At 45.0% G+C, this 22032-nt stretch overlaps 1 protein-coding gene across 1 annotated transcript in view; it reads left to right on the top strand.

The window, feature by feature from the left end:
* LOC124613623 (nephrin-like) overlaps positions 1–22032 on the top strand; it is a 441549-nt gene that overhangs the window by 397698 nt on the left and 21819 nt on the right. The window contains exon 12 of the mRNA XM_047142339.1: positions 16980–17294. Coding sequence (XP_046998295.1) covers positions 16980–17294 — 315 coding nt within the window. The remainder of the gene's footprint in view (positions 1–16979; positions 17295–22032) is intronic.

The raw sequence follows: 22032 nt of genomic DNA, 5'->3' as shown, positions 1-22032 counted from the left end.
ATTGATTAACGATGCAGTATGTGACAGAATCATCCAAGATACTAAACATGGACTCAAATTTCGACACTCAGATGGACATGTTGAAGAAGTCACTATTGATCACGCAGGACTGGGCTTACGAAACATACGTATTTTCGAACTTTCCTTCGAGGTTCAGTCTGACTTGGTCATTGACGCCCTACGCCGATATGGAAGAGTGCTCAGCCACGTTGAGGAAAAATGGTCCAACTTTACGACTTACCCCGTTCTCAATGGGGTGCGTCAAATCACAATAGAACTGACACAACATGTACCCTCGCACTTGTTCATCGGCGGATGTAGAGCTACAGTCATCTACGATGGACAACCCAAAACAGGCTCAGGCTGTGGGAAGGAGGGCCACGTCCGTTCCGAATGTATGCAGCGGAGGATAGTGCAAGTTCCAAACGGCGAACCTGTGCCTCCGTCCACGTTGACGCCGCTGACACTAACGTATGCGGACGCGTTTCGAACAGATCATATCCCAAAGACTGTCCAGCTACAGAATCCTGACAGTTTACGGCAACCGACTGCAGCAGAGACCGCCTCCAGTGACGAAACGAGGCACACTTCTGCCGCTCCGGCGCCGACGACGCCCTTCACCGAGCGGAAAGGACCGGTAGGAGGTATGGAAATTGATCCAGCTGTTGTGCCGACAGCTGCTTTCGTCCCTGACCACCGGGAGCCTCTTCCACACTCGGATACGGAGGCGCACACGCGCAAACAAGGATCGCCGAAACGCCACAAGAAACGACGGGTAGCGCCGTCGGATGCCTGCTTACTGCAGTCCACGTCAGACGGGCATGGGTGTGACGTCGATACAGTCCATCCGGATGCGCAACGAGAGGTTCTACCTCCCACGCAGCAGTACGACGCGAATGATGCTAGACAGGGGTTGAATACAGACACACCGGACGGAAAGCCGACGGAAGGAGTCCCTCCACCCACCGAAGAAACGTCACCGCCTTCGGTCAGCCAGGCCGGAGAAACACGACGGGAGCTGGACCTCCAGCACAGGAACTTGGCCGACGAATCCGATACTGAACCACAGACCGACGACGCACCCGCAATGGCGAGTGCTGCGTCCACCGGATGTTAACCACGCAGAAGATGCAGACTGCCGCACAGACTGCATGCCGCCGAGCAGCAGCACACAAATAACGTAAACGTTCATGTACTCATTACGCACTGCGGAACACAGGCAGGCATATCGAACAGCCTCTATTAATATTAATACGATCCGAACGCCTATCAAATTGCAATTATTACGAGACATGTTGCATGCGTCAGACGTCGACATCGTGCTTCTGCAGGAAGTATGTGTTGAGAGCTTCCCCGACCTCTATGAGTACGATACATACATTACACCTACTACCGACGGCGGCAGCGGAACAGCGATACTTCTACGTAGCGGCATAGTAGCCGAGGACGTGGTGTACCTGCCGTCAGCGCGAGGACTGGCGCTCACAGTGCTGGGAGTACGGGTCGTTAACATTTACGCACCATCGGGATCCGACAGACGGCGCGATCGGTCCCGATTTTACGCAGAGGAGATTGCAGCACTGTTCTTAGGTCGATATGAACATGTTTTATTTGGAGGCGACTTCAACTGCGTGCTCGCACCAAGAGATCAACACCCACGTTATACTTCATGCCCGGAGCTGCGGCAACTCATACAGGACATGAATCCCATTGATACATGGGAGACGATACATGGCGACAGACGTGGATACACCTACGTCACGAGTCACTCTGCAAGTCGTCTCGATCGCATTTACGTAACACGTCGTCTCGAACCTGCAATCCTCGATGCGGAATTGTGGCCTGTCGCCTTTTCAGATCACATAGCATATATATGCACGGTCTCCCTGAGTCGTCAACAAGTGTGGAGGAGTCGCAGTGTTTGGAAACTAAATACAGCACACCTCAGGGAACCTGAGTGCCGACGCTTAACCGAAGACACTTGGATCATGTGTGAACGACGCCTCCCGACATATCTTACGACGTTGCAGTGGTGGCTGGAATGCGTTACGCCTGCATTGCGCCGAGCGTTAATTGCATACGGAAGAGAGCAAATGATGTGGAGGCGACACACGACGGAATTTTATTTCACGATGCTCCGCGAAATTTCTGTACAAGCACCTTCACAGGAGCGTCGTGCCGGTATAAAACGAGCACAGGCCCAAATAATTTCTATAACCCGCCGCCGTCTGGAGGGTGTCGCAGGCCGTGCAAGGGCCTTTGAACGAGTCCGTGGAGAATCACCGTCGATGTATCACGTCATCAGAGAAAAACAACGTAGCCGCAGAACCTTAATACAGACGGTCGTACAGCCAGATGGTCGCCGTATGACAACGCTAAAAGACATTGCCAACGCTTTTGTGGAACACTACGGTCATCTCTATGAAGAAGCGCAACACGATTAGGCAGCCTTTCATGAGGTCCGCCGAACGCTCAACGCGTGTCTCGACGAGACGGCCAACCGGGCGTTAACAAGTGAAGTCACAGTTGACGACGTAATGGAAGCGATTGATAAGGGAGCGTCGCACAAATCGCCGGGGCCCGACGGGTTTCCGTTAGAGTTTTATCGTACAAACCATCCGGCGGCACAGGGATACAGGCCTACCGGCCACTGACCCTTCTTAATTGTGACTACAAGATCTACGCCAGGATACCTTCGCCGGCCGAAGTGGCCGTGCGGTTAAAGGCGCTGCAGTCTGGAACCGCAAGACCGCTACGGTCGCAGGTTCGAATCCTGCGTCGGGCATGGATGTATGTGATGTCCTTAGGTTAGTTAGGTTTAACTAGTTCTAAGTTCTAGGGGACTAATGACCTCAGCAGTTGAGTCCCATAGTGCTCAGAGCCATTTGAACCATTTTTTGAACCAGGATACCTTCAACACGCTTTAAACGCGTAATACGCCAGGTGATTTCACTCCACCAAACCCAGTTAGGAGGAGAAAGCAATATACAAACGGCTCTCAGCGACTACCGCGATGTTATCGCACTGGCATCAACATGTCGTCTCCGGGGTGCATTGTTATCGATAGACTTCGATCGCGCATTTGACAGGTTGAGCCATACTTATCTCACGGAAGTGATGACGCAAATGCAGTTTCCGGAAAGTTTTGTCACAGTCGTCATGCGACTACTCCACGGAGCCGCATCCAAAGTGCTCATCAACGGACGCTTAGTGGGGCCCATCACCATCTCACGTTCGGTCAGACAAGGGTGCCCGCTGTCAACGATATTGTATGCCATCGCTGTCGAACCGCTGCTCTGCGGGCTCCGCAATCGACTCCAAGGAATGACCATAAGGCACAACAAGTTTATATGCAGAACATACGCGAATGACCTAGTGTTTTTAGCACGGTCAGGCGACGAGTCAAGAGCGGCCCTGCATTGGATTAATTTGTATTGTATGGCTACGGGAAGTCGCCTGAACATGGCAAAGTCGGGAGCGATGAACATCGGGAGAGGACTCCCGACAGGAAGTGTTGCACCATTACAGCCGATCAACACGATGAAATGCCTAGGAATTCTCTTCACTACAGACGTTCGACGCACGGCGGCTTTGAGCTACAGACATCTGCAAACAATTCGTGCGAGTGTCCGTAGTCACAGGTTAATGGCATTGGATATGATACAACGGGTCACCTTTGCCAACACGTATCTAGCTTCTCGCATCCCCCACCTGGCACAAGTTCTTCCTATGCCGGTGGTGTTGGCCCGCCGAATCCTGGCGGCACTAGGAAATTTGGTGAGCACAGGTCTGCTTTTTAAGGTCAGATACGAAACCCTCACCCTTCCTCGTAGTCGTGGAGGTCTTGGACTAGTCCACGTACGCGACCGAGCATTGGCTATTTATGTAACCACAATGATAAAGATGTGGACACGACACCAGACCAGTCTGACGGGCACCTTGATAGACGAACTCGCTCCACCATCTCGTTCGGCTCCAGTAGCGGTGTCTCACATCTCACCATCGCTTTCCTATATGCGAACCTTTTTTGTGGACCACAGTTATTTACATATGGAACTACCGACTACCAGGACGGCAGCGGCACGTGATATATATTACATCTTGACTCGACGACGGCCGAATAATGCCATAGAGCGCTGCCAATCAACAGTTACGTGGTCAGTGGTATGGCGTACAGTGCACCACCCACACCTTGATACGGGAACGCGCGCACTGTGGTATCAGGTGGTAAATGGGAAATACGTGACGCGTTCCAGGTTGCATACAATTCATATGGCTGACGAGCCACTGTGTCCGCAGTGCAATGTTATAGATACAGAGGAGCATCGCCTGATATGCGGGCCTTCGGCGGACGTATGGTGTTTGGTCAAAAAAATGATCGCCTTCCTCCTTCGGGTGGGACCGCACGCAATAGAACCACGGATACTACTTCTCCCAGATAGGACATATTATCCCCGAACAAAGACAAACGCAGTGACTTGGATTCGAGGTTTGACTGTGCGTTATCTTTTCCGAGACGGCAGTAAGAATGTGCTCGACTTTTGGGCCATACTACAAGAACGTCACTCACAGCTTATGAGACATCCGAGATATCGAACATATTACGCAAATTTTTTAGGGAGTGCCTTGCTTGATCCCCCACCCAGTTGGGGTGTCCCGGGTAGGAGAATGTAATTATTGCCTATAAGTATTAGAACAAGAAAGGACCAGGACGGTGGAGAGGATCCACCACCACACGTGAAGACGTACCCGACACCAACGCGAGGTATAAGGGGATTAGCGAGGTACGCGCCCAATGAGGCACATGGCCCGTTATAGTTTTGTACTGACAGAAGCAGGATATTTTTGTTTTCATTATTATGTAAAAAGAATGTCCACTTATATACGTTTCCCAGAAATGTTTTATTTTATACACGTCACCGTCTTATATATTAAGAAAAATGCCAGGAGTAGTTTATGTTTGTTATTGTTACACCATTATGTAAGAAAAGTCTGCTTATTTGCGTTTCCCAGAAGTATTTTAATTTATAAAGGTCATCGTCTTATGTATATATATATATATATGTATATGTATGTATGTGTATATGTATGTAATATGTATTAAAAAAAAAAGTGGTCAGCGCGACAGACTGTCAATCCTAAGGGCCCGGGTTCGATTCCCGGCTGGGTGGAAGATTTTTCTCCGCTCAGGGACTGGGCGTTGTATTGTCCTAATCATCATCATTTCGTCCCCATCGACGCGCGAGTTACCGAAGTGGCGTCAACTCGAAAGACTTGCACCAGGCGAGCGGTCTACACGACGGGAGGCCCTCGTCACACGACGTTATTACTATCTACTAACGTAATTTTCCGATAAGACACAGTAACCAAGCATGAAATTAAATATTATTCTATACCTAAATCCATTATCGCTGTCTCGTTATCGGGTCAGTAAGGCAATAATTTCCGCTTGTACCTTGTGTATTCCAGCTTTTCCATGTTCTTCTACTTATACCGCCATAGGGAATAATAGCAAGGTTTATGCAATAACTTAGTGACTGTATTGAATAGTATTGAAGAAATGATACGGACAAGCCGGTTTATACATCTGTTGTAAATATAGTATGCAATGATACTATAGATATAATTATGTCACATGAATGACGAATGTCACTGGAAGAAACCTTAGTATGCGATGTAGCTGGAAGTACCCTCCACCACACACTTTAGAGTAGTTGCAGATTGCTTATCGAATACCTGCCTATTCCACTGGAATTTCTGCGTCACCATACATTCCTGTTCTTTCTAAAATCATATCTCTTACGCTTATAAACAATACAGTAAAGACAACGTGGTTATTCACTATCTCTAAAGAGAAACACAATGCAACTTGAGAAAATACTCTTAAATGTTCACCTCTTATTTAAAAAAAGTCATTGTTCCTAGAGGAAACTACTACAGGATAAATCCGAACTGTTATAAAAATAATTTTCGTAATTTTTATTTTGTTAAGCGGTTTCTCGTTTGGAACACATTTCCTCAAACTTCGTTCAGACTTTAAGATAGACCATTCTGTAAATCTTAGGAATGATAGCAGTTCTATTTCAGTTTAATCAATACTAATAGGAAGAAATTAGCAAAATAGATCCTTGATCTCTGAAGTGGTAACGGAAAGTGATTTCAAGCTCAATGATGCCATTTGTCTACAGACCAAACGGCAAAAACGTCTGAGCGCTTCCGCTCTTTCTTTTTTTTCTGGAGCACTCCGGTTGGCAAGATGAGCCCTAAACCTTTCAAGATGTTCCCAGGAGGCAGGAAGATAATCGCAGTTTCCAGGATGCGACCTAGCGACAGCCCCTTTCTCTCTTTTTTTTCTCTTCCTTACCTCTGCTCTCGGTGACGTCCCTCACCTCGACTACCGCAGAAAAGCCGTCAGCAGGGCCATTTGCTTCCAAAGTGTCTGCAGTTTGTGGGCGGAGCTGCGAAGGCGTTATAGGTCGCACTGGCATAACGGCCTCGTAACGCTTGAGGTTCCACTACTCTCCACTTGGTGGGCGAGGTTTGCATAACGCGCTGCCACAGCCATCTCGTATATTGTTGTTTCCGCGGAAACGTACCGCCTGCCGTTACCAATATGCTCAGGATACTGAGCTTGGTAGGCAAAAGAGCGTCCCAGAGTACGACATAGGGGCAGAGAAATCATAGTGCACCGTGTAGCTGTCAGAGAGTCTGCTAATACGTTACCCTCACATTTCAATGATAGCGTTGTTTCGGGCAGATTTTAACTGGATCAATAGTCGTCAAGCTTCCGGTAAACAACATAATTTGATAGATTTGCGAATATTCACCGGGTCGTATCTAAAAACAGTTGTTTTTTAGCATTACTAAAACATTACGAAATACTTTAGACGCGCTGCCTTGAGAAAAACGAATCTTTATTACTTCTATTCTCATTCGCCCAAAACGTTAAAATCAACACCGTGGCACCAGACGTCTGCATAACAAATACGTGACACAATACACCACTTACGACACTGAAGTTCAGGAAAAATTTGATACCTACACGTTTTAAGTCCACTGACGCGATAACACGCTTTATTATCTGACTTCTTCCTTTCCTGTATTCTTATCAATAATTTATCACACTTGCCTTTAATTTTATTTCGTAATAAACCAACTCACAACGTTGTATGGCCAGACGAACACTTTGACTATAACCAAAATATGTCGATTGTGCAACTTACGGAATGTAAACTCTCGATTAATTTTTAATTTCTCACTCTTCTCCCTGAGCGACCAATAGTAGTTTTATGCTTGTTTCTTAACTATGTTAGATGTGGTATGTATTCAGACTCACTATGAAATGGCTACACAAGCGAAATCGTGAAACAGTGTAGGCTCCTAAATAAAAGGATATTTTAATCCTGTTAAAGACAACTGGTAATGGAGACCCTTGTCAAAAACCACAATTGATCTGGTTGTGAACCGCGCTGCTGCTAAAAAAATGGAAATAGCACAGTTGTAGAAGAGAGAAGGAATTCGCCTTTCTAGTCAGCTAGATTAAGTAATAATTAAGAAGTAGATCTGTAAAGGAGAGACGCGTTTCTTTCAGTAGCAGCACTCAGTATATTAGAAACTGAAATGAAGTGCAGAATCACTTCCTGGAAATGTGCATCTTAAGCACAACATTAGATGAATATGAAACGTAGTTCATCTAAAATACAATGAAGAAGGAACTGCAAGGATTTGAAACTTGGTAAGACGACAGGTGAATTACAGAATGAAGAAATAGTAAAACGAGTAGGCTGATGTACACTAAAGTGTCAAGGTCAAGGAACAGCGATATACCCATAGACAGATGGCGGTAGCAACGAGTGCTCAAAGTCGAAAAGAGCAGTGCATAGGCGCAAACGTCGTTTGTATAAGGCGATCCACGTGAAAAGGTTTCCAACATGGTTACGGCCACACAACGGGAGTTAACAGACTTTGGGCGCGGAATGGTAGTTGGAGATAGACGCAAGGGATATTCCGTTTCGGAAGTCGTCAGGGAATTCAGTATTCCGAGATCCACATTATCAAGAGTGTGCCGAGAATAGTACATTTCAGGTATTATTACCTCTTGCCACAGACAACGAAGCAACCGTCGGTTTTCTTAACGACCGAGTGCAGCGGAAATTACGTACATTTGTCAGTGCTAACAGACAAGCAACACTGAGTGAAATAACCCCAGAAATCAGTATGTACTCGTTAGGACAGTGCGATGAAATGTTGCACTAATTGGCTACGGCAGCAGATGCGAGTATCTTCGCTAACAACATGTTACCGCCTGCAGCGCCTCTGCTGGGCTCGTGACCATATCAGTTGGACAAAAGACACTGAAAAACCGCAACTTGATCACAGGAGTCCCGATTTCAGTTGGTAAGAGAGAATGGTAGGGTTCGAGTGTGGTGCAGACTCACGAAACCATTGACGCAAGTTGTCAACAACCTTGTCGTTTATGGGACATAAGCGAGAGCTCAGTTGGGGCACAACCACCTGCACCGACAACACTTTCGCAATTACGGACGGCTGTAGAAGCAGCATTGCTCGATATTGCTGCACAGGGCATCCAGCGGATTGTTGAGTCCCCGCCACGTTGAATGACAGCAGCACCCAGGGCAAAATGAGATCCGTTCCGAGATTAGGAGCTTTCCCATGACTTTTGTATCGTCATTGTAGAGGTCTATGGAGGAACCTCATCACAAGAAGATAGGACCAGAGGACAACTAGGTACTAGGTAGGATGACATCTAGGAGTAGGTAGGTTTGGAGTGGAAGGAGACACGGAGGAGTAAACGTGTACGAGAAGGTGGAGCGAAAGATTACATCTCTTTTGAGTTGGTAGGCACGTCGATATGAAACGATTCAGAGAACCACATGACCTTGTAAATACTTCGAATATTTAGATGCATGATTCTTGATTGATCTTTATCGTGCGTTCCGATATGCAATAAAAGTTGGTTGGTGAGGGGCAGAGAACCAGACAGCGATGTCATCGTTCCCATCGGATTAGAGAATGACAGGGAAGAGGTCAACCTTACCTTTTCAAAGGAAACATCCCTGAATTTGCCTGAAGCCATTTAGAGAAATCACGGAAACCCTAAACCAGGATGGCCGGACAGTGGTTTGATCGTCGTCCTCCCGAATACGAGTCCAGTCTACTAATCACTGCGCTGTCTTGCTCGGTGGCAATAAATTTAACATGCAGCCAACACAGTGTAACATATAGCGTCACAAAGTAATTATAATCTTCCGAGAATTGCCCATCATGCATCTATTTCAAAAATCATTTTTCAGTTATTATTGTAAACCAGCCTGGAATAGAACGTGATAGCAGCTGGAAAAACTAACATCCCCAAACTGCACAAAGAAAACGAGAGTGATAAACGATCGTGCTTCGTTAGATACAATTGAAAATTGAGCTATCATTGAGTTATTTCACAATACTACAGGAAGAGTTTGTCACCAACAACAATTATGTGTATTACACTTATGTTCATAAGCTGAGGTATAAACGTTATCCATGAAGCAACAGCAGGCGTGGCATTAAGGTATCACTAAAAGGAATCCCACCAATATCTTAGTTGTAATAAGGCCTTCACACAAAGTAACGTTACCAAATGATAAAAATCCGCGGTATTGACACTGGTTTAAAATATTCTTTTGTTCCCTGGCTGTGCAGCCAGCTTCTAGTGATGATAACATTTTGACATGTGGAAGTGTGGTTGGGATATTAGGTATATCAGCCCCCAGGATACGGGCCGTGGGTGGCACTTAGGTGTGGTGTCGCTTCAATTCATTTTGTTTTGGCTTCGCTTTCAGAACAGAATACCTGACGTTTCCTGATAGTCTAAATCTAGATGCCCAGCATGCTTTACGGCTATTTTTCTCAGTGCTGGACAAGTATACTAGGAAGAACAGAAGTGGTCCATCATGCCGGACATAGACTTGTAATTCCTGGGCGTCCTGGGCCCAAGACATTTTCAATCGACTGTGCGTCTGTGAAACTATTTGGCCATCCCATATCGCTTATTACTTCATCATCGTATCCAGGTTTCGCTTACGCATTCTTGCCTGTTCCAGTTTCAATCAGAGAGCAGCTGATCATCCTATCTCTTCTAATGACTCCCAAATTTCATTTTTAATGAATTGGATATTTTCCAACGTCTTTACGCAGTGGTCACACTAATTCCCGTCAGAAGTTAAGCTGTGCCGGAGTTAGCTCGCACCTGGATGGCTGTCCGTCCGGGTCTGACGAGAGCTGATGGCAAGTGAGGAGCGCTCAGCCCTTGCGAGACCAGTTGGTTGAGAAGTAGCGTGTCCGGCCACGAAAACAGGCAATGGTCGGGAGAGTGGTGAGCTGAGCACATGCCCTTTCACAGCGGCATCCAGTGATGCCTGATGGCTGAGGATGACACAATGGTCAGTCGGTGCAGTTACGCCTTCAAGACTTGTTCGAACAGAGTGCGTTTACAGACGTAAATTTGCATATAATTCAGGTTTTCGTTTATCTATCATGTTTGAATATGTTAATTCCATTTTTTTCTGTACGCCCGTATTTTCCGAAGCATGCTTTAGACTCCCAGTTCATCCATTATTCATTGTCCGATCTATAAGATTGTAATGCGCTAGTGGTCTTAGAAGTCTAACATTCGATGCTTCAGTCTTCTTCCGTTGACTGGTGACTGTATCCAAAGTCTGTGACATTCAGTTTAGAATTGATACAGCCATCACATTATGAAACTTTAGTATCACTGTTCTCTAACTTTTTTGAGGAGAGTGTGATTTATACTACTTATCAACAGTTGAAATTTTTTCTAATTTTTATTATTGATCCTTGTATGTGATATATGAGGTTTCACATCCCAAGTATTTAAAAGTATGCACGGTGGAAATGGTGGATATACAATTCATGGACACCTTCCTTGTAAATCTAAGTCGTTACAACACCAGCGGAATCATATACGCTGGTTTGCGTGCACCTAACGAGCTGATATCAGACTAACGCCTCCATATCTGACGGTCGATTTTCACCACGTCAGTAGGAATGTAAGATATCCCAGTAGGAATGTAAGTTACCCCAGAAGACAGCAGGATTCACTAACCCTGTTACACGGTAATTCATTCCTGAAAAGACTTGTATTCTTCCTTTGCTCGACCTACCGACTACGAGCAAAACATAACATCAGTCAGAAAATATGTTAATGCATGAAACGCATGGAAAAGCATCTGCTCAGCAACGAAGCATACCAAGAACCGCTTGAAATGACTATACAACACAACTGTGGCACTAGTTTGTAACATGTTATCGCCGTTGAAAGTTTCACTCTTCCTCCATTCTTCTCCATGACATTAACACGTGATTCCGTGTTGCATAGAGTTAGTTTGGTTTGCACATTATCGCCTTAAGGTAATGATTTTTTTGTGGATGTTACAAATAATTCAACTCGGAAGAGCGAGGTGACTGTCTTACACAGAATTATATACGTTCGCTCAGCCAACGAACTGTTACTGAATGTAGTAGATGGGCATGTGGCCGAGAATGGAAGTAGTATTCGTACACAATGAACTATTTATCATTCAGTGCTTCTCCCTATATAAAGTTTGCGGCATCGAAGTGTGGTGATTTAGAAGTACAATTTCGTTTGTGCATTATTCTAAATTTAAAATATTACGTTAAAAAAATTATTTCTCATACTCGACATCCTAAGTGTCAATACACTGATTTACTCTAACTGTGAAGTTTCAGCTGAAATTCTGACAATATCCCCGAGCATACGGACTATTGTTGCGAATGTTCTCCGGCAAATGTGCAACAGTCCTTATCCTTCGATATGTACTGCAAACAATAGACTTCAGATGTATCAATAAAGAGGACGCTGAGGATTCAATTGGACGAGTGCTCCTGTTACAGACAGTCACCACTCAGGGAAACCGAACTTCTCCATAAAAGAAAAAACACTACACGCTTTGTTGTCCTTCATGACGCCTTCCTGAAACCACACATGTTTAATATCAGTTTCTTCAAGAGTGTGGAAAGAAACTTCATTATAATCTTGTTAAAGAGCTCAATATCCACAGTCAGTACACGCTCGTTTTCTTAAAAAAATTCATCTTGTTGTCTACTCTTGAAGACGGAACACCAGACACTTAACTGTTGTAAATGAAGGAATCTCTCTTGTACTTCTCCGGCAATTTTAGCACCCCAGTACCTCATGTTTTGTTCATGTTTTACTCTGATGAAACTGCGGCATGTTGCTAAAGAACGCCAGGGCGTCGTGAAGCAACATTTGAAGCAATTATTCACGGTCAAGCAGAAAATGCACGTTCACTGAGTTATTGCTGAATAGGTCATCTACATCTACACCTCTACCCCGCAATAACGTTAGTGAGCGTGGCGGAGCGCACTTTGTGTGTACGAGCATCCCCTCATCCTTCTCCTGTTCCATCTGGTTATGGTTCGAGGGCTGAATGATACTTGCTGGCTCGCATCTGACTAATCTTATCTTAAAGGTCTCTTTACGCGATGTACATAGGAGGGACCAATATACTGGTTAGCTTTTCTAGAAACGTACGAACTCGGATCTGTAACAGTAGACCACAGCGTGAAGCAGATCGCCTCACCTCTAGCGTCTGACGCTGTAGTCGGCTGAGCATTTTCGTGATACCATCGCACCTAATAAATCAACCTGTAACGAAAAGTGCTGCTCTGTGTTTCGTCTGTCTATCTCACTTAGTATGGATCCCAGAGTAATGAGCAAATTTCAAGTACCGGTGTTGATCGAACGAGTGTTTTATAATCTACATCCTTTGTTAAGGGACTACATTTCAAGAAGATTCATCCAATGAATCTCAGTCTGGCACCTGCCTTACCCGAAGTTAATTTTAAGAAGTCATCCCACTTCAAATCACTTCACACGTACACTCCTAGATATATTTTCGATGTAACTGCTTTCAGTTACTGTTCTGTAATCGTGTGATCATACAACAAAGGCTCATTATGGGAACATAGCTGATCAGAAAATTGTGGGGCTGCTACATGGTTGCGTACAGAGGGCCGAGGAGACCTCAAACAGAAGTAGTTAGTGGTAATTCATGGTTAACAATTGCTATTGTGAGAGGTACTGACAAACCTCTTCAAGGATTGGAGGCCTACAATGAGAGAGATATTATTTCTTATCGCTCTTTTTCAGTCGGAGTTGTACCTAATAGGGATTATGGAACATGTGTTGTTACAACAGACAAGCCATTTTCTCTCTACACAAGGAATCGCAGGAGGATTAATGCAGATGGTAAGTTAAATGTTTGGTGCAAAATCTCTGGTGTCTTAACTAAATATATTCTTGTACAAGGTCGTTTTTGGAACTGCTTTCAATGATTATATAAAGTACAATCACCCACAATGCGACAACCTTCTAAAGAAGAAGGACCACTAGCCTTCACCCATAAGTGAATACTACAATCGGAATTAATCTTACAACGTCTACGACAAGACAAAGACAAACTCCCGTGGGGTAACAGGTATAAACCCTCACTAGCAATAATAATCTCAGAAACAGTTATAGTACGGTAAGCTAAGATTTCCCGAGTTTCAAAGGATTCCAAACCGGCTCTTCCTGCATTGTTACAAGCAACGAAAGTGGCCGTGCAACCCCATTTCTCTTCCTCGCACACTCTAGTTGCCCCAAAAGCGTCCACCAACGTAACAGTTGATTGTCTACGAGAAACAGTGTTCCGCGAGGTAACAGTCATCATCATTATCGTATCAAAATCCTTTCAAAGATTGAGCTGTTATCTTTCCCGAACTGTCAAACAAAATAATTTATGTCTTCTTTGAAGTCTTCCAATATCTCTTTTCCCCTAAAATTTGTAGTGTAGGATATTCTGGGGATTTCTGTGACTCGCTCGTGAGGTATTGTCTCCCGTCTTCACGATACTTTCTAATTCAGTTATTCATGCTGAATATATTGAATTCTCTTGTGGTATCTTCATTTCTAATCATCTCTTTTTTGCTCAGCCCCTCGTCTTCCTTTGGATTTATTTTCTTTTTATGGTTACCCTCCGCTGTCGCTTCCATAGGATATCTAACATAGGAAGCGCCATAACTCTATAGAATTTCATGATGGTGTCCTTTTGTATTTTGTGGTCCGATGTTCTGCTCATGTTTCCGCAGGCAACTTCGAATTTTTTTTTATTTTACTTTCATTATCACCCAAATCAAACATTATCGCACAGCTTAAAAAAGAGATTTATGAGACTTGTTCTAAAACTGAATTAAACGAAACAATTTTTGGCCTACCGGGATACGTTTACTTTCGTTTTATTACTAAAAATGTAGAAGCTGTGTTTCTTGTGTATTTCGCTTATCTGGCATACTGACCTTTGCAGGTGATCTTCATTCTTTTGACTAATAACTATGCCATCTGTAAACAGTGTCATATCTATGTGTTCCACATTCGTTCTATTACTGTAATTCCCTTGGTTACTTTACATCTCCGTTTAACAGAATGAAGTTAATAGAAATACTAAAAAGCATAGCTGATAGTCCATACCTATTTCTTACACCTGGGTTTTTAGATATTTCTTTCAATTGACTCATACCTATGATATTACGATACGTCTTCTTTTGTAACTGCCACTACGCCTGTTAGGTGAAGATGATATCCTCGTTCGTAATCCTCCATAGAGCTAACGGGCTTGTCGCTGTGATAGCACCGGTTTCCGTCAGATTACAGAAGTTAAGAGCTGTCAGGCTGGGATAGTGCTTGGATGGGCGACCATCCGCTCTGCCGATCGCTGTTGGCAAGCGGGGTGCACTTAGACCCTGTGAGGAAAATTGAGGAGCTACTTGATAGACAAGTAGTGGCTCCGGTCTCGTAAACTGACATACAGCTGAGAGAGCTGTGTGCTGACCACATGCCCCTCCATATCCGCATCCAGTGGCGAATGTGAGCTGACGATGACACGGCGACCGGTCGCTATTGTTGGGCCTTCATAGCCTGTTCGGGCGGATTTAGTTTAGTTTTCTAACCTTGCATATGCTGTCGCGATTCACGCGATCAAATGCCTTCTCAAAGTCAATAAAGATGGTACCGATTTCTATATTAAATTGTTTGCGTTGCTCTGTAATACTCTTAATTAAAAACACGCTGTTTGTGCATGAACACTTTGATATAGATACATTTTGTTCTTCAGAAATAATAGTTTGTGTAATATCCTTCATGCAGTTTCAGATTGTCAAGAAAATTCCCATTCCCGCTTTCCCTTTCGCGCGAATGGTTAGTTGTGCACGAAATGCACGCTGCGGGATAACTATTAATCGGGCGTTAGAAAGACAGGTCTCGACGAAAGCGCTCTCTCTTCCGTTAGCCAATGGCATTAACGCTGGTGAGGCCAGAGTTTCGAATGAGACTACGCGCACCCCCGTTACACCACGTCCTGTTCACGACAAGACACTGAAGCAAGGAAGTTTCGTCTCCATTCCTTGAAGTTGCAGTTACACAGTGACGTGACAAAAGTAATGGGATACTTTCTAATACCATGTCGGACCACCTTTTGCACGGCGTAATGCAGCAACCTGACGTGACATGGACTCAAAAAGTCGTTGGAAGTCCCCTGCAGAAATACTGAAATTGATGACTATACGGCCGTCCATAATTGCGAGCCGGTCGGAGTGGCTGAGCGGTTCTAGGCACTACAGTCTGGAATAGCGCTACAGCTACGGTCGCAGGTTCGAATCCGGCCTCGGGCATGGACGTGTGTAATATCCCTAGGTTATTTGGGTTTAATTAGTTCTAAGTTCTAGGGAACTGATGACCTAAGAAGTTAAGTCCCATAGTGCTCAGAGCCATTGGAACCTTAATTGCGAAAGTGTTGCTTGTGCATGATTTTGTGCACGAACTGACAAGTATGCCTCATAAACGTTCAGTGCATTTATGTCGAGCGATCTAGGTGACCAAATTATTGCTCGAACTGTCTACAATGTTCTTCAAACCAATAGAGAACGAGTGTGGTAACTGTCATCCAAAAAAAGGAAAAAAATAGATCGTCGTTCGAGAACAAGTAGCCAAACATAACTATTTACAGTCAATAGTCGGTTCAGTTGGACTAGTGGACCTAGTCCATTGCATGTACACACAGCCCTCACCATTACGAAGCCATGGCCAGTTTGCACATTGCCTTGTTGACAACTAGAGTCCACGACTGCGTGGGGCCTGCACCGCACTCGAAGCCTACCATCCGCTCTTGTCATCTGAAATCGAGAGTCATCTGATCAGGCCACGATTCCCAAGTCGTCTACGATCCAACTGATATGATCACGGTCCGAGGGGAGGCGCTGAAGGAGATGTAGTGCTATTAGCAAAGGCATCCTCGTCGGTTTTCCGTTTTCATAGCTCACTAACGCCTAATTTCGCCTCACTATCCTAATTTTAATGTTCTTCATACGCCGCACATTGAAATCTGCGGTTAATTTACTCATGTTGCTTAGCGGTTAGTATTGAAAACTCTACGCAAACTCTGCAGCTCTAGGTCGTTACGATAACGCCTTCGGCCAATGTTCGTATTGAAATGTAATGCCAGAAACTTGCGATTCTCGTCACACTCTTGGCACTGTGGATCTCAGAAAACCGAATTCTGCAACGATTTCCGAAATGGAATATCTCATGCATCCAGCTCCAGCTACAATGTACCATCACTCGTACAAAGTCTTTTAATTCCCGTCGTGCCGCCATAATCAAGTAGGAAAGGTTTTTATGTGAATCAATTGAGTACCGATGACAGCTCCGCCAATGCACACCCCTTTTACCTCGTCGACATGACACCACCACCATCAGTGAATGTGCATATCGCTAACCCATGACTTCTTTCACCTCAGTGTGTAAGACTGTTTCGAATAACAGTCCTATAAGGTGTGTAGTGGCTGACGGCAGTCCCCGAACTGAAGGCCTGTTCCTCTAGCAGAGACGCCGCTGCTGCCGGGTGTGACGCCGGTGGTGGGGGCGGTGGCGGGCGGCGGCGCGCTGGGGGCGCTGCTGCTGGGGGCGGGGGCGGCTGTGGCGGTGGTCCGCGCCCGCCGCAAGAGGCCGTCGGCGCAGCAGCAGCAGCCGCCGGCCACGCCGCTCTCCAAGGACAGCGACGAAGGCGGCTGGGGCGGCGGCTCCGCCAACGGGCCCGTCACCGCCGTCGCCGTCTGTGCGCTCGACAAGCAGCGAGCCAAGGCCGACGCCGCTGCGCCGCACGACGAGAACAACCCTGACGTCGTGCCCCACATTTGTGGTGAGTACTGAACGGCTTTCTCTTTGCGCTAAACTACTACACTTCAGGCAATACACGCTATCCTGTATGAAGGACAACCGCAGCCATAAGTAACAACTGCTTGACTGCTCTTGTAAATAATTTAAATAAGAACTGGTTTCGGAACCTAGAAGGTTAAATGTGGTGAATCATGACATTTAAGTTGCAAAATGCATGGGACCGAACTTTCCCTGTCTGTGAATAAATGGCTCAGTTAGTCGATTGCCTAGTAAGCAGCAATTAGCATATCCAGAGCTGGCCACTTTTGCGCCTGCACGTCAATGCATTGTGGTCTGCTGTATTTATGGCATTTTGGATGGCTTGTTAAAATGGTTGAAATGGCTCTGAGCACTATGGGACTTAACATCTGAGGTCATCAGTCCCCAGAACTTAGAACTACTTAAACGTAATCAACCCAAAGACATCACACACATCCACGCCCGAGGCAGGACTCGAACCCGCGACCGCAGCAGCAGCGCGGTTCCGGAGTGAAGCGCCTAGAACCGCACGGCCACACAGGGCGGCATGGCTTGTTAACTCATCACTCTAGATTCATGGCACGCTTGAGGTATTGTGGATCCATACTTTCCACTTACTTGACGGACCACTTACTGCGTCATTTATTCATAGACAAGGAATATCGGTCCTATTCATTTTGCAAATTTAATGTCCTGATTTACAATACTTAATTTCATTATGTGGCTCGTGGACTACGTAACCGGCAGTTAAATAAATTATTTACATGAGCAGCCAAGCATTAGTTATTCAAGATGACATGAGACATTATTTCTATTCGGAAGTTCGTAATTTTATACACTGTTCATCGTGACTTTATAGGAATGATCATGTGGCATTATTGGCCGTGGGACCCCATCTGGAGTTGTCCGGCCGCCCTGAGCAAATCTTTTTCTTTGACGCCACTTCGATGACTTACCTGGCGATGATGATGAACTTACGATGAGAAAAAACAAAACCAGTCACTGAGAGGATGAATTCTCAGACCCGGCCGGGAATCGAATCTTGAACTCACACAAGTAAAAATTGTGCTATGTACTATAGCTATTTTGTTTTGAAGGTCCGATAGAACGCCAAATTAAAACCGATGAGGCTTCACATATTTGTGTTGCACAGTGTCTCCAGTATGCCCTCAATCGCGCCCCGTCGTACTTTCGAGACGTGAGTATGAAGTGGACGCTGGCATTCGATTTCTTCACTCCAAAGGGTTCCGCCTGACATCATGCAGCCCATGTACTGTAACTGCCATGCCTTACAGCAGGATGCGGCAATGGTGAAGGAATTTTGAGACAAGTCGAATAGACGGTCGTGATGCAGGCGATCACGCATGTAGGCGAATGACAACCGCTTATCTATTTCAGCGAGTGGATCAGGCGATGTGAAAATATCGTCTGCGAAGGACAATTTAGAGCAATCGAAGAGGAATGTTATCGTTAGGCGTTGTCCGTCTCCATGAAAATGCTCCGCCACACGCTGCAGTTGCAACAATGATGCTTCTGCAGCGATTTCGAAACGAAGTGTTTACTGACGCACCATACAGTTCGGGCAAGGTACTTTCTCATTTTCATCATTTAGGTCATATGAACCGTTAGCTGTGAGGACAGCATTTTGACACAGACAACGAGAATTGCAGCAAAGAACCGGTGGCTGCTTTGTAAGAAGAAGGTATTTGAAATTTGGTACAATGCTACGACCAATGTCTAAGTGTGATCGGTGTCTGTGTAGAGAACAGTTGGAAGGTGTTGTTAAACGTTGCAAAAAAAAAAAAAAAAAATTAATTTAATCTCTACTATGGTTTCCATTTTGCGACAGATTAGAACTGAAAAAAAAAAAAAAATAGTTCTCGTATTGCTCTGCGATCTTATATGAGTCTGCTTTTCGTGGAATTTAAATCAAATGCTGTTAAGGTCATTCTTGTGCGTACGGTACTTACGGTTCCCACTTTAGAGGTCCCTTTCGTGCAGTCGCAGTTTTAAGAGTAATATGGGAGTAATTCTTCTTTTGCGACTGTAATAAAGTCCCATTTTGATTAGATGCGTTTCGCTTTTATTAAAACATATTTACGGGTCGCTGTAATATGTTTATCGAGATCATAAAGAGTCCCAACATCTGACATTACTTTCGTTATTCACGTTTTTAGACTACCACACTATTTCCATGTGCTCTCTACACTCTCTAACTAGCCCAAAGAAGTTACAATATATCGCCCTACCACCCAACCACTTTCAAACGCCCATCCCCTCCCTACACACACACACACACACACACACACACACACACACACACACTCACACACAGACACACACGTACTCATACGCGCGAGCGCGCGCGCGCGTGCGCATACGCAGACGCGCGCGCGCACACACACACACACACACACACACACACACACACACACACACACACACGTGGGAGATACGCAGAACACACAGAGGAATGGCAGACACTACCACATAATAATAATCTCACGCCTGTGTGTAGAATAACGCTTGAAAACAGCGCATGTGCCCAAAATGGTGAGTAGTAAATGTGATTTCAAAGATGGGACTTGTTTATTGTGTCGTTCAACCAATTCGTAAGCAAAACTGCAATTGTAGCGGCCACTGAACGTGCTTTACATAAAAATGGAATACGTCTAGCCTATTAAGACTGTATAACAGTCTCAAAAGATGAATGATCCCATGTTAGTCTACAGCTGTATCGTTGTCGTTTAATGTATTTAACACTCAACCGACAAAACGACAGATTACTTGTATGTGCGATTAGTAGATATAATGAACAATAAGCAAGGTGGATGACTAAAGTTACGAGAGAGAAATTGCTGCAGAAGAACCTGTCGTAACCATGGCATCTTCCATCTTCGTGAGGTATGTGTAAAGTAAAAAAGGTTCGAATAGATTTCGGGGATGGAGCAGGTCGTGGTTAACATCGTTCCACGATATTTCACCTGGACACCTGCCAGTCATCTTCAGGTGAGCCATCCGTTTTCGATGGCTCATCTGAAGATGACTGGCAAGTGTCCAGTTGAAATATCGTGGAACGATGTTTACGATGACCTGCTGCAATCTCGAAATCTCTTCGAACATTTAATTCGCAGGGAAAATTTTAAATTTCACGTAAGAAAAATTACTATCAAGATTTCACAGTCGAAGCAAATATCGAACACACAGAGGATAATAACTACAGCCAGACATCTAGTACCTTTTCAACTCATCCCGTACCTGTATAGAGAAGTCCACTTCAGAACTCGAGTCATCTCCTACACTGATGAGGAGACGGTCAACAGTAGTCGCCAGAAAGCATCCAGTTTTCGCGCCTGAGTCACTTTTCATACAAACTCCGGTAATCTATGCATATTACCAAAGCTCCACGTAATATATGGAGGCTAATCTCAGGAACTACTGCAGAGATTGTTACACTTTCCACTAAAAGATAGATTCATGAGGAAGGTTTGAACATATTACTTTTAAACATAGTAGTGATAAATTCGTAAAACACATATCGTTACCCGTTCTGTACGTAATTGAAGTTTGGTGTGACGCCTCGCAACAATAATGGGATTTACGGCTTGGTCAGCTACAGAGAAGATGGTGTCTATTGGGAAAAACTGAACTTAAGACAGCAGTAAAGCTTGACCAAAATCAATACTTTGTAAATTAAAGTTCCCTGTCACAATTTTCTGTCTGTATGTGAAATCTAGTCTCAGGATCTACAGTTGGGAGTTAGATAGGTTTGCACTAATAGCAGCACTGATTCACGAAGAAGATATTTATGTATAGTTTGTTACCTCTATTGCAGACAAGTCGTCCGCCAGTAGACAGTTAGTGGTATCTGTGCAAAGCCAGGGGTGGCCGTTAGTTTCATCTAAAATCTGTCGTACCGGTTGCCACGAAATTCAGTTCTAAAAATTGCTCAGAAACATTAAGCACACTATGGTTCTCTCTGCATTAATGGTTTCCTCACCTGTGCTTCAATGGGAGCACGCGAATCAACTTCACACATTTTAGCAACGCTTACGTCCGATAAGACCACATCAGCATAACCAGTGAGACAGGATAATGACTTATGCGACTGCAGTCCTTCTCGGCGTATTCCAATGAAGAATTCTTCTCAGGTTATCAACCGAGTGGTGGCACCTTCTTGTAGCAACGTTTCGATGAGTTTCGTACCCATCATCTTCTGGTGAAATGTCGGGATGCTCCTTACTCTCATCTAATACTTTCCCCTCTTTGGGGAAGTGTGTGCGGCGGTTTGCAGCCTTTCGGCATTTACTCCACGTGTTTACTTCTGTGTGTGGTTATTTGTGTAATTTTTGGGTGTTTGCTTAATGTGGTGAATGTTCTGCGTGTGTCTGGTACTTGCCTGAGGTTGGTGGAATGACTGATATAATTTGGAAGGAGAAGGATTAAGGATTTGGGATTGGGCATACGGATTTTCTCTTCGACTTAGTCGTCAAAGATCGTCATTGGGCGTTTGTGCTTGTTGCGGGACATGTCATACCACCCTAGAGAGTGAATGAGGACGTTTCCTGATCTGAAAGAGCCTTCGTGGAAGGCCCTTGCCAGATCTTCGAAACGCTCTTTCAGGAGTGGGATTTCGCCTGCTGCGTGTAGATCATCGGTAGGGAATCTGAAGGGTAGATTCAATGCCCTCCTGATGGCGCGGTTCTGATGCCTCTGGAGTTTCTCCAGGTGCTGCTTCGCCG

The sequence above is a fragment of the Schistocerca americana genome, chromosome 4 (genome assembly GCF_021461395.2).
Source record: "Schistocerca americana isolate TAMUIC-IGC-003095 chromosome 4, iqSchAmer2.1, whole genome shotgun sequence".
NCBI lineage: Eukaryota > Metazoa > Arthropoda > Insecta > Orthoptera > Acrididae > Schistocerca > Schistocerca americana.
The sequence above is the reverse complement of the archived record's forward strand: the minus strand, read 5'-3'. Positions and strand labels throughout refer to the sequence as shown.